At 46.5% G+C, this 12014-nt stretch overlaps 1 protein-coding gene across 2 annotated transcripts in view; it reads left to right on the top strand.

Moving 5' to 3' along the window:
• The window catches only part of Zmat4 (zinc finger matrin-type 4), a 359933-nt gene that overhangs the window by 69070 nt on the left and 278849 nt on the right, over positions 1 to 12014 (top strand). For both annotated transcript variants that reach the window (XM_041673989.1, XM_041673990.1), the window contains exon 2: positions 9092 to 9197. In XM_041673989.1, coding sequence (XP_041529923.1) covers positions 9096 to 9197 — 102 coding nt within the window. In that variant the 5' untranslated portion in view covers positions 9092 to 9095. The remainder of the gene's footprint in view (positions 1 to 9091; positions 9198 to 12014) is intronic.

The raw sequence follows: 12014 nt of genomic DNA, 5'->3' as shown, positions 1-12014 counted from the left end.
ACCTTTTGCTCTTCCTTGCTGTTCCATATGTTTGGATTCTTCTCTGAAATAAATTCCAAACATCAAGGAAGGTCCATTATCTAAAACTGCTCATGGGGGGTAGCTCTAACATTAGAAGCCCAAGTCCTTATCATTTCCTTTACATATGCAGAGTGCAAGCCAAAATTAACAATAGCTTGCTTAATTTCTTTTAGATCATTCATTGCTATTGGCGTCCATCTAGCTTCTCTGACTCCCTTTGAGCCTTTAGAAGTTGATGCTTTGTCAGAATTAAGTATAGGGTATGCCGCTAAAACCTTTGGTAAGCCAGTTCTAATGGCTGGTGTTGGCATTGTATCCTGTCCTTGTGCCTTATTACTCTGTTCACCAGCTCCAATCATTTCTTCAATCATTTCAAGTCTTTTTATTATTGTCTTTATTATTGTCTCTTTTGAATCCTGAATCTCCTGACCAGCATGAGTTTCTAGTAAAGATTGTATGGTTCTTAGGAGTGCCATGATCTTCCTAAATGATAGAATATTCAAAAGAATACTGAAGCCTAGTAATCAGTAAATTAAGTTATCCCCATAGTCATATAAACCTTGCATGATATAACCCATTGTATAGGCAACCAGAACAGTAAAATTTGTGTTGGAAACGAAAACTGCCATATTACCTATTATCCAGCAGGTGGCGCTGTTGCCAAGTCGCGACGAAAACAGAGTCCTGTTTCAGAGTCCGCCTAGTATTTGTTAAAAACTGGAAAATGTAAGTTGCTCAACAAAGTAAATGTAATTAAATCAATTCCAGAGACGGAACCAGAAACCCAGAATCCAGGCATAGAGAGAAGAGCAACCTGGAAGCCGCTTATGCCTCCACGTGACAGAGTCACCCTGAGGGGTTGCAGCTTTCAGCAACCACGTGCTCTGGTTCGTGCCACTTAAGAGCTGTGCTTGCAAGGGAGATTTAAAAACGACTCAGAAAAGAGCAAACCACGCGGCAGAGACTACGCGGGCCTGTGGAGTTTAAATCCATGTGGGGAGGCCAAGGCCGCTGGCGGCGGCTGAGGAAGGGAGGGCTCCCGCCAAGCCGAACTCGCGGCCGGCAGCCGAGCGGGGGGAAAGGAGAGGTTCTAAAACCAAACGTTGGGTGCCAACTGAAGGCGTAAGTCATAAACAATGCCACACCAGTTTGGAATTATGATTAATAGGGTGGTATTTATTTAAAGGGGAAAAAACTTACAGATCACTGTCAGCCCTCTGCGTAACCAGGAAGTGAGTCTAGTCGCCGGAGGAGCAGGAAGTGAAGAGAGAGAGGAGAGGGAAGTGGCCGCTTTTTTAAAGGGAGAGAGACCACGCCCCAATGGGCTGGTATCTCAGCGGCGATAGGCTGGAGGAGTGGGAGGACCTCCCGTAACACTCAGGGGCAATGTATTTGCTCTTAGCCACTGAGCCATCTCCCTAGCCCTGCCTTTTTTCTTATGAATGGGGCTGGGTAGGGTCTGATTCTCTAAAATGAGGGTGGCTTCGGTTTGATGGAGCAAGTGACAATCAGGAGCATGGCTCCCTCCCATCTTCCTCTCCCCTACCTTTGCTGCCCTTGTGGTTTAAGTGGTTTAATGGCTCTGCTCTCCTCCCACCTGCTTTTGTCTGTCCCTTACCCACGTGATGCTGGCTCCAGCTTTAGAACAGAAAGTCCTAGTGCTCCACCTTCTCCCCAACCCAGCTGGTGAAGCTGGGAAGGTGCTGGAGTTTACCCTGCAGCGTCTTGCAGAAGCACACATTGTCTGCTAGGCTCATCACCTGGTCACAGCCAGGCTTGTTATGACCGGACCATTCGTGCTATACCCAGAACTGATGTTAAGGATCTTCTAGAGCCTGGACAGAATGCTTTCTTTTCTTTTAAATCTCTACTAGACTTGCTTGCCTCTGGCCCTTGCAGCCTAATCTTACTGGTAGCTGGAGGAAAACTTCTAGACTTCTGGTGTTGATATCTTGGCTGGAACCTTTAGGGCATGAAGAGATCCTAGAATTGCGGAGGTGGTGCCATGAGTGCAGGAGGCATTTTTTGCCTCAGCGGGTGTACATCTTTTATTCATGTGGAGAAAGAGATGATATCCTGTCTGTTTGGGTAGGCGGCTGTGTGTTTGGTCCAACTATATGGATCTCCTCCGCAAGATGGGAACCTTAGAGGTTCGGTAATGGTGACAAACCTTGAAATCCAACAATGCCAAGCATGGAGACAATGCCCAACAAATGTCCGAGTCGTGAATAGAGTGGCAATCTAAGTGAGGTTGCCATGTGTCTGAGACTTTGGCAGATGACATTTGGTAAATGACATGGGATTCCTGAGGGGTTTACAAAAAACTACGTAAAAAGGCTGAAGCTGTGGCCTCACTGCTCAGCACCAATCCCACTGGTACCTTCTGGGATCCGTGGTTCAGACTTGTCCAGTCAAAGGAAAAGAAAACAGAAAGGAGAAGTGGCCAAGGGCCAGGCACCTGCTGTGAGCACAGCGGCTTGCCATGGGGTTTGGCCAGAGTGCTGTCCTGCAAGCTGGCAGGGTGATGCTGCCTTCCCTCCCAGATATCCCTGGGCCAGGCTGTGGGCTGACAGATGTGGTTCCGTTGCCAGGGTGGAGTGTGTAGCCAGCAATGGCACATGCCTGTGAGTCAGGAACCACAGAGCCTGGCCTTACAAGGGAAGAGAGTTGCTGCCTTTAGGAGGTAATTGCTCAAATGGTATGAGTCAATATTGCCTCTCCTGCTGACACGGAGCAAGGAAAGGGCATGCGGGTAGGGATGGCGGAGCTCTCAGCTCAGGGTAGCAAACAGCTTGCGGGGACATCTGGATGCTGTGTAAGTGAGGGGCTTGAGCTACCAGATTCTTTTATTTGAACAACATTAGGACTTCTGGCCAGAAGGATGGCTGCAATTCTGAGAAACACAGAATCCCAAAGTTTCTTCAAGATGGTCATGTCTTTGACCTTCACCCTGCACACAGGCACTATGGGAGATTTCCCTCTTTGGCCATCTACGTGCATACTAAATTATAGGGAAATGTGGGCAGGGGGATGCCACCAAAACCCCCACTATGGACATCCTTACCTTTTCTGCTCCTTGCTATTGTCTGCTTGCTGTCCTGTTCTCTGGCTAGATTTCACAACCTGCTTTCATTTTTGGAGTAGTTTTTTTTTCTTCCCTGCTTTGTCTGCTGCCACGGCAACCAGCCCTGCATCACCCACTTGGCTTGGAGGGAGATGCGATGGAGACAGGACAGACCCATCGTTAGAGGTTTTTGGGTGCCTGTGGGGGTTACGGAGGAGCACTGTTGAATTGTATTCTGAAGATACCTCTGGCTCCCTCCCAGTTCTTTTTCTCTTTGCTGCTAGGTTGGCGAGTAAAGTAGGCCAGCAACAGAGACCTGGAAGGGGAAGGAGGTGAGAAGCAGGTTGGAGCCACAAAGCGTTAGAGGTAGCATCAAAGTTTGGGGAATAGAAACTTAAGAGATCCACACAGGAGCAAGCCAAGGGTTATTTGTTTTTGACTGAAGATGGGCCAGCGCTGGTTTCCACATCCCACTTCCTCTTTCTACTTATATACTTATTATAGTTTTAATACTAATAAACCAGAGCAGAGAAAACTTATACATGCTTTTATGGGTATGACTAATTGCTAAATGTGGAAGGAATATTTTAATTTAGTGGACCATTGCAAGAGATCAAACATTTAAGCTGCTTGTGTTGAATACTGGGGAGCAGAGGCCAGAGATGCTGAGAGCTGCTTAGCTTTTTCTTGGTGGCCGGGAAGGGCATGTGGCTTAGAGAGGAAGGTGCCAAACTGGATCAGAAGGCCCAGTTGTACTGGGTGTGGAGTGCAGTGGCTCCTCAAGGTGTCAGGCTAAAATGAAAATGGCAGTGGTGGTCATGGTGCCCATGCCCGAAATCTTGTGGAGATAAACATGGACACAAAATGCCTACAAGGTGGTAGAGAGTCATAGTTCTGTTCAGGTCAAGAAAAGAAAGTCTAGGCACTGAGGTCAGAAAAGGATGGGCCCGCAGGCATCTATTCTGTGCTTTTAAGTACTTTTCATGGTCCTAGACAGAGGGACTGTGGTGTAAGCTAAGTAACACATACAGAATCGGAAAAGGCAGCCCAGCTAGGGCATGACCTGTGGACAGCAGATTCATTCCTGGCCTGGAAAACTACTACCGTGTGGGAGACTCAGGGACCTTCAGGCAAAATAATCAGCCCTGAGTCTTAGTGTCTTCACAGAGGAAAATGAGATTTTCACAGAGCTGTGTAGGGGGGAGCCTCAGGCGAAATCTTTACTCCCCGCTTAGGGACTTCCACGAGGGTCGGTGCTTTTAGGACTCTGCTTAGAGAAGCCGCACTGTGGATCTGGAGAACTCAGTGCCACACCCAGCAGTACTGTGTTATCCGTAGAGCTCTCAGCCTGGGAATGGCACAGGTCTTAAATCCTGTTTTTAGAGGACCACTGGAAAGGAGAGAGGAGGCAGAAGGTGGACTGTTTACTTCCTGGGTTAGTATGACACCACTGTAGCCAAAGGTAGAACGACCATCACACAGTGGCCGGCATCATGCTCCAGACTTCCTCCCTCGAAGAACTGGGGTGGAATGGCTGTCCCCTGAGGGCATGGTTGCTCAGACACCTTGCAACAGCCAGAAGCTGTGGGCTAAGGTTGCTGGTGGATGGCTTGCTGCCAAACCCTGGATTGTGTATGCTTCCTTCTGTGGTCCCTGGGGAGCAGGTCACAGGGAGGAGAGCAGGGATGAGAGACAGAGAGAGGGGCACAGATTCTCATCTGGCTTCCCTGGTGAGTGTCAGCACTTCGGATGATGAAAATAGACCGTATGCATTTTGGAAGTGTGGGGTCTTCTTGGGCCCCGAGCTTGGGTTTCAGCTGCATTATATCATCTGAGGATGGTGCAGGTCATAGAATGACTAAATGAGCAATAAGAACTACGATTTCATTACTCTGGGTCTTTCATCTTCCTGCTCAGCCTCCAACGTGGCTCTGTTTACTTCTCTTCTTAAATATTTACAGTATTGCTCCCAAAGCACCACACCAGAATTGGTAATATTGCTAACAATGGTGGGAATATTGGCTTCCTAAGTGCCTACCATATGCTACTCTGTGTCTGATGCTTTATCCACTTTAATTCGGACCCCCACGGCAACCTGGTGAAGTTCACCCTCTGTCCAGTTCACAGATGAAGAGACCAGAACACAGACAGTGTATTGAACTGGCTGGACACCCTGGCTAGCGATCAACCAAATCTGAATGGAGGCTAATGGCTTTCTCGTCTGAGTAACCGCACATGGCTTTCAAAGTCTCCACTTTATTTTCGTACAGTCATGGAGAGGAGTGAACACCACGTCCCCTTTTCATGGAGCCCATAATGGTTTTAGCCTGTTTTCTGCAGTCTGCTCCTAAGAAGGCCAGAGGAAAGTTGCTTCTGAGGACACTGACAAAGGCCTCTCTTGTCCCATGAGGGACCTTTAAGACCTGGTTGTTGTCAGGAGTTTTTCCTTCCACCTGGGTCTTGGGCTCCTTCTATTGTTTGCTTCCTCTTTGTGTTATTCACGGCTAACCCTCTCCCCTCTCCCTCCCACATGTTCTTATGCCTGATGGTAATCAGGACTATCTTTGTGCCAGGGGAAAGGACTCAGAGTTTGACCTGCTTTCCTCTGCCCTTATCTTATCCATCCCCCCATCTTCAAGTCTAATACAACCTCCTTGGAGAGTTCCATGATAATCTGTCATGTCATCTCAAACTGGCTAGCTTAGCATTTTCTGCCAATGTTTAGCAGGGACTGGTGTGTGTGTGTGTGTGTGTGTGTGTGTGTGTGTGTGTGCAGTGTTTTCTCATTATATTGCCCTTGAGGTTTTGGACCCAAGGACAGTGCCTTCTGTCATTGCTCTGCCCCATATATAACAGTGTCCTAGAGACTATTATATAGTGCCACATGCCTTTAATTCCAGCACCTGGGAGGTAGAGATAGGTCAATCTCCGTGCATTTAAGGACAGCCTGTTCTATACAGCCAGTTCTGGGCCAACCAGGGCTGCATGGTGAGATGCTGGGAGATTTGCTCTTCATTTTTTTTTTTCCTATTTTGCCCAATTGTGCATCTGGCTCTGTACTGATAATGCTGTATACTTGGTTCTCCTAGAACAGACACTGGGACAGCAAAGTCATCTGACCAGATTTTCATACATGGTCTGCTCCTCTGCTCTGGGTCTCCTGGGGATGGAACCATCTCTGGTGAATGCTGAAGAGCATTTAGGTCACTCAAGTCCCTGGTGATGGCTTTGTGATGTGCCTTTGAAGTGTGCTGCTGGCTGAGTAGCAAAGATGAAACATTTTTTTTGCAGAGAAAGTAGAGGAAATTAGACCCCTCCATTCTATGATGCTTGTCTTTTACCCAGAATTCCCAAGGACCTTACAGCATTCCAGGGTGAGCAAGTTCCATGGGAGGTCCTCACCCTGGGACTCTGATTGGTGAGGGCTGATGGCTCTGTTGCTGTCTCAGCTGCTCCAGGAGACCTGGGCCTGTTAGCGTGGTGGGCAGGGCTAGGAAGGGATGTGTGTTCTGCCATCCTCTTTCTCTCTGTCTTTCATGTTCTGAAGAGCAGGGAAGCTGAGGGGAGCAGATGGCAACTTTCCTTCTTGAGAATTCCAGTCTTGGAGGCACAAACAGGATCTTCTCCTAGTCTAAACCGACCTGCACAGAAAGAATTCTCTGCACAAGCCAGACTGGCACTTGTCCACGAATTGCCACCCACTAACACACCATGTATCCAGGCATCTCACTCATGTCCCGGACCCACAAGGGTCCTTTTTCTTGTTCTGTTGCACACGGCCTTGCTCAAATCAGTGTTCTTACATAAGACGATGGGAAAAGCCGTGATAGCTTCTCTTCTTTAGGATTTTTTTGTAGTATACACATTTTATATTCTGCCTTTAAAGCTATTTCTGCTCACAGCTGCTTCACCGAGGCCGACACCCACAAGCTCTGTTCGGTCCAGTGTGTACCTGAATATCCATCCCTTCATGGGGTTTGGTGCCTGCGGTTGGTCCTATGATGGAGGAGGAGTGTATGGGGACCTTGGAGATTCTTATTAAGCAGGTCACCCAGGAATCTATCTTCATGCACCTCTATATTAAAAATAGCAGAGAACATGGTAATATTAAGCACAACTACTTATAGGAACTTGGCGTAAAGATGTAAGTTTTCACTTCCCATTTGACATTTCTAATGTTCTGTTGCATTTTTTTTCCATACTCAAAAGTCCTCTCCTCCATTTTCATTCTGGGATGTGAGCAGAGATGACAGCAATGCTGTATTGTTGGCTGGGTCTGCCTTGGTCCCCATTGGATCATTCCTGGTGACTTCGGTGTCCCTGGCACTGCTCTTGAAGATGGACCATGCTCAGACACAATGTTGTGGGAAAAGGGCAGGACTCAAACATGGACAAAAAGATTTTTCTTCAGAACTTCAAGTGTGGCTATCATGTGAAAAAGGAGAATTCTGTGTTAGACCTATGGCAGAATTAATGAATGGACGCTACAACAGGATTGATTTTTATCCCGAGAGAAATAGAGTAAATCTTTCACCTTCCCTGGGACAGATTGTATTGTGTAGGTTGGGGAGTAAGCCTTATGGCAAGTGGTGGACTTCGCACCAAATAATTGTTTGCTAGGAAGAGCGTTTCCAGAAATAACAGGTCCTCATCAGCTGTAAGACTCAGTGATCTATGGTGTCTGGAATAATTATTGGTTGTTCCAAGTGTTTGAAAATATGACGAGAGTTTTATATTCAGTACTTTTAATTTGCTGATTTCTTTGATTCACTGCAGTTTTTAACAAGTAAAATCTACTATAATCTCGTTATTTATGAGATAAACTGAGACACAGGGAGATGCGCGATTCACCCAAATCGTGGCAGCATTAGCTCCAAGGTGGAGCTGATGTGTTCAGGAAGAGGAATCATCATTCAGGCCATGCCCCTGAACAGTCAGGCCCTTATGGTCAGTCTAGTAGGTGAGATGAGGGCGTTAGAGCGGGAGGGATCATTGTGCTCACCGTGGGCCTGCTGGTGAAGGCTCTCCTGCCTCTCTGTCTGACGCAGTCTGGTACAAGCTTCTGTTGCCTAGTGGAGAGGAAGGATGAGGAAGAGGGGTTTGTGTTTGCTTATAGGTAACAGGACCCCGATCAGCTAGAGCACTTTCACAGGCTCGAGAACTTGTACTGGGACTGTGTTCCGGTAGCAGGTTGGAACAGCAGGATGTATTTATTTACCATTTATTCGGTTGTGATGTGGGGTGGTAAAGATCATTTAATGGACTCTGAAATCCCTGAATATGGATACAGCAGGCAGGGCAAGGTCTCCTTGGGTTTCAAGGTGTGAAGTTAGAAGGAAGTTTGTCTTCCGATTTTTTTTTAAAGTGTAACCATTGAACTTAAATTGCATTTTATGCTGCATATACGACTCGTATGATAACTTGTTCCTTGCTAAAAAAATATGTTCATCATAGGAACGTTTCAAAATGAAATGATTATAAGACAGTGACCTATCATTTCTGAAAGTGCACTTTACATATCTAAAAGCAAGTTCTATGCACTATTGTGCTCGCACGCCTGTGAACTTCAGAATTTGGACTTGTAACCTCCATCTTAGTTCCAATGTGAGGCTGTATCAGAATGTCTTTGATCTATTTCCTATTGTTGCAGGAATTGGATACTTTGCATTTCTCTGTGAATATACATCACATGTGTAATTGTTTTGCCAAATTAATCCCCAGAAAAACAATAGCTACAAATCTGGTTTGTTTAAGCAGGAAAAAAAAAACAAACTAGAGATGGATTGCTATCTTATAAAGCTCTAGCACCCCTGTTGGATTTTTTATAGGCAAATGATCAACTATTCATTACAGTGGGTAGTTGGTATGGTAACACTGGGGTTTGGAGAGACTCACCCCGTTGCTACCATCAGCCCACCCTCTGGTTTTGACTTGCTTAGTGTTCTGCATCATCATTGGAGTAACAGACTCCCCCCTCCCCTTTTTCTCCTGTTGATTTTTCTTCAGCCTGATGAAGTCCTCCGATATCGATCAGGATTTGTTCACAGACAGTTACTGTAAGGTGTGCAGCGCACAGCTGATATCCGAATCCCAGCGGGTGGCCCATTATGAGGTAAGCGTAGCCCTGCTCACTCACTTGGTGTGGCTTTGGGGACTTGAAGATACTCATTTTTGGAGCTGGGGAGTTTTCAGAACTACAAGTCGTGAGCCTGTGTCGTGTGAATTAGGTAATGGTGTGTTTGTCGGGAGTCAAGGTTGCTCACATTACTCTGAGGTCTGGCTACTTCCCACATTTTATTTGATTTTGTTTATTAATATTGTAATTTGCGTCTTAGCCCTTAGAGACTCACTGGGCTTCCTTTTCTTCTCTCTCTCTGTGAGGAATGCATGTCAAATATACTAGTTCCACTGCCTTCTTCCACCTCTGATATGAAGATAGGCTCGAAGACCCTTACTAGTCAACAGGAAACATGGTCTCGGGGAGTAAAGGCACATCCTCCACAGAAAACCTTTCCTGTTGGCCAGTGCCCTAAATGGTCATCAGAATGTAGGAGTCCCCAGGTTTCCCTGTGCACCTCAGAAATAATAATGACAGCACATCCATACACACCCGGAAATACCATACACCAACCCCGTCTTTCCCACAAGGTTTTGTGTTGGTGGGAATATTTTGGAAGCTAAGTGTGTCAAGCGTGCGAAATTCTTTTACTGCCGTTATCTCCTTTGCTGAGATGCTTTGATGGATGGCAAACAAGCATGCTCTTTGAAGCATCCGTGAAATCAACATTTGCAGGGAAAAGGCAGTGCAGTTGCCTACCCCGGCCAATCCACGGGGGATGGGTTCCAGAAAGCCCAGCGGCTACTCAAGTCCTCTGTGTGAAATGGTGTGATGTTTACAGAGAACCTATGCACATCTTCCGGTGTCTTTAAAATAACCTCTTGATCACTTATGACACTTGCACCATTTGAGCAGACGCAGTCTAGTATCAGCTCATGGCAAATTTCAACTTTGCTTTTGGTAACTCTGGGCAGCGCCGTCCCAGCCTCTCCCATGCTTCTGATTTATGTTGAAATGGTGGATCTGGAGGCTGACATGCTATTCTTTCATCAAGAGGGAAGCGAATGCTGGGAGCAGCTTCAAGTGAACTTGTTTGTGAGGAACAAATCCATTGTTGTGGGCATGATAAACCCTCTGAGTCCTGGGGATACTGTTTGTGAGCACGTATGTAGCTATAAAATACCACTAAGGAGCAGGGGAATGTTTTCTGCTCTGAAATTACACACTCTCTACATTGGGCCTTTTGTTTTGATTTTTAATCAATGTTCTCAGGATTTGAGAATAGAAACGGTTTTGTTTATTTGAGTCCTAATTCCTGAACAGTACGCGCACATTGTAGGTATTCTTCGCACTCGTGAGGGGGTAGGTCTCTGACTTAAACATGTTGGTGTTACTGACCAGTGCTGTTCGCTGTACCAGAAGGCTAATATTTTAAACGACAACACTTTTAAGTAACAAAACCCCACCTCAGCTGCTCAGCTAACAGTGTACTTATTTTGATCTCAGCTTCTCTTATTGATGCACTGGACTCTTGCTGTGGTGTAATCTGTGGTTGATGGTATGTGTTAATTGAACGTAGCATACGTGAGTTAGAAAAGGTAAAGCAATCAATAGATTCTCTACGAGCAGGGTCATGCATCATCTAGCAACACTAAGTGCCTTCCCACCAAACGTGGATGGGGCTGGGAAATGCCTTTTGGTTGTCTAACCCTCGCCTTCCTTCTATCAGAGATAGCCTGTGCATTCCCACTGCAGAGATGTTGAGGTGGTGAAGTAACAGAGGCGGGGCCTAGGGTCCCTTATGTGGATCTTTGACCTGTGTTTCTTGTCTTCCCATCTCTTTGTTTGGGACGCTTATACTGGAGCGTGCCTCAGATCCCCTGAGACTATTTGAAAACTGGTGTTCTATCGGCCTGCCCTCAGGCTCCACACACGACCTCGGCTGACATCACCTGGAGAGTGGGTTTCTCAACGAGCTAGACATTTCATTCAACTCCTTGAAAATGCTGTGCCCATGACTCCCAGGGCTTGGTTTCAGTCTTGCTTGCTTCTTCAGTTCCAGCTGCTAATAGCCCCTGCTTCCCTATGGGGGCGCCAGTGAGCATCCACTGTGTATTTGCACAGGACTAGCAGTGCAGGCCTTACATATTGGAGGAGATTATGAACCAGTGTGAGAAGTGTCTCTGTGTCCAAGAAGCTCAGGAACTCCATGGAGCGGGAAGGGCACAGAGTCCCACGTGATTCAGACACCCACATGACAATGCTCAGTGCAGATCTGTGAGTTACCTAGCCTCTCCCCAGAGCTACAGGTCTACTCTCCTGCAAAGACACGGGTTTGGCTCAATCACACTCCCAAGGGTTTCAATGTCTTCAAAGATCTACAACATGAAGACCAATTGTGGTCAAAAACTTGTTGGAGAATGTCATGATTTACCCAGCCTTCAAGCATGGGTCAGTTTTAGGAAGTAATAAACGATACTTATCTCCAAAGAACATCAAGAGGCTGATCTGGCTGGCTGGAGGAAGCAGACTGGGCAGGACACCGGGGGCAGCACATAGAGGGAAGACATGGTTGGTGGTGTGTGTCTGTGCGTGCATACATGCATGTGTGTGCACATGTGTGTGTGCTCACACGTGTGTGTGTGTGTGTGTGCATGTGTATGTGTGTATGTGTGAAGAGAACTTTGGATTCATCAGGTTCTTAAGAATCTGATACCATAGACTGCAATTGAGCATCTCTAGATGGCCGTGAGGTGTTGGTGGAAACAAAAAAATATTTTGATATGACCTGTGCCTCGAAACTAGTATGTTAGCCTCCTGAAGTAGAAGAAAAGCAAATGAACAAATGAGTTAATTGCTAATATCTGCATG

Source organism: Microtus oregoni, unplaced genomic scaffold, assembly GCF_018167655.1.
Source record: "Microtus oregoni isolate MIOR12 unplaced genomic scaffold, Mior012 000024F_ref0000369, whole genome shotgun sequence".
Classification (NCBI taxonomy): domain Eukaryota; kingdom Metazoa; phylum Chordata; class Mammalia; order Rodentia; family Cricetidae; genus Microtus; species Microtus oregoni.
The sequence above is the reverse complement of the archived record's forward strand: the minus strand, read 5'-3'. Positions and strand labels throughout refer to the sequence as shown.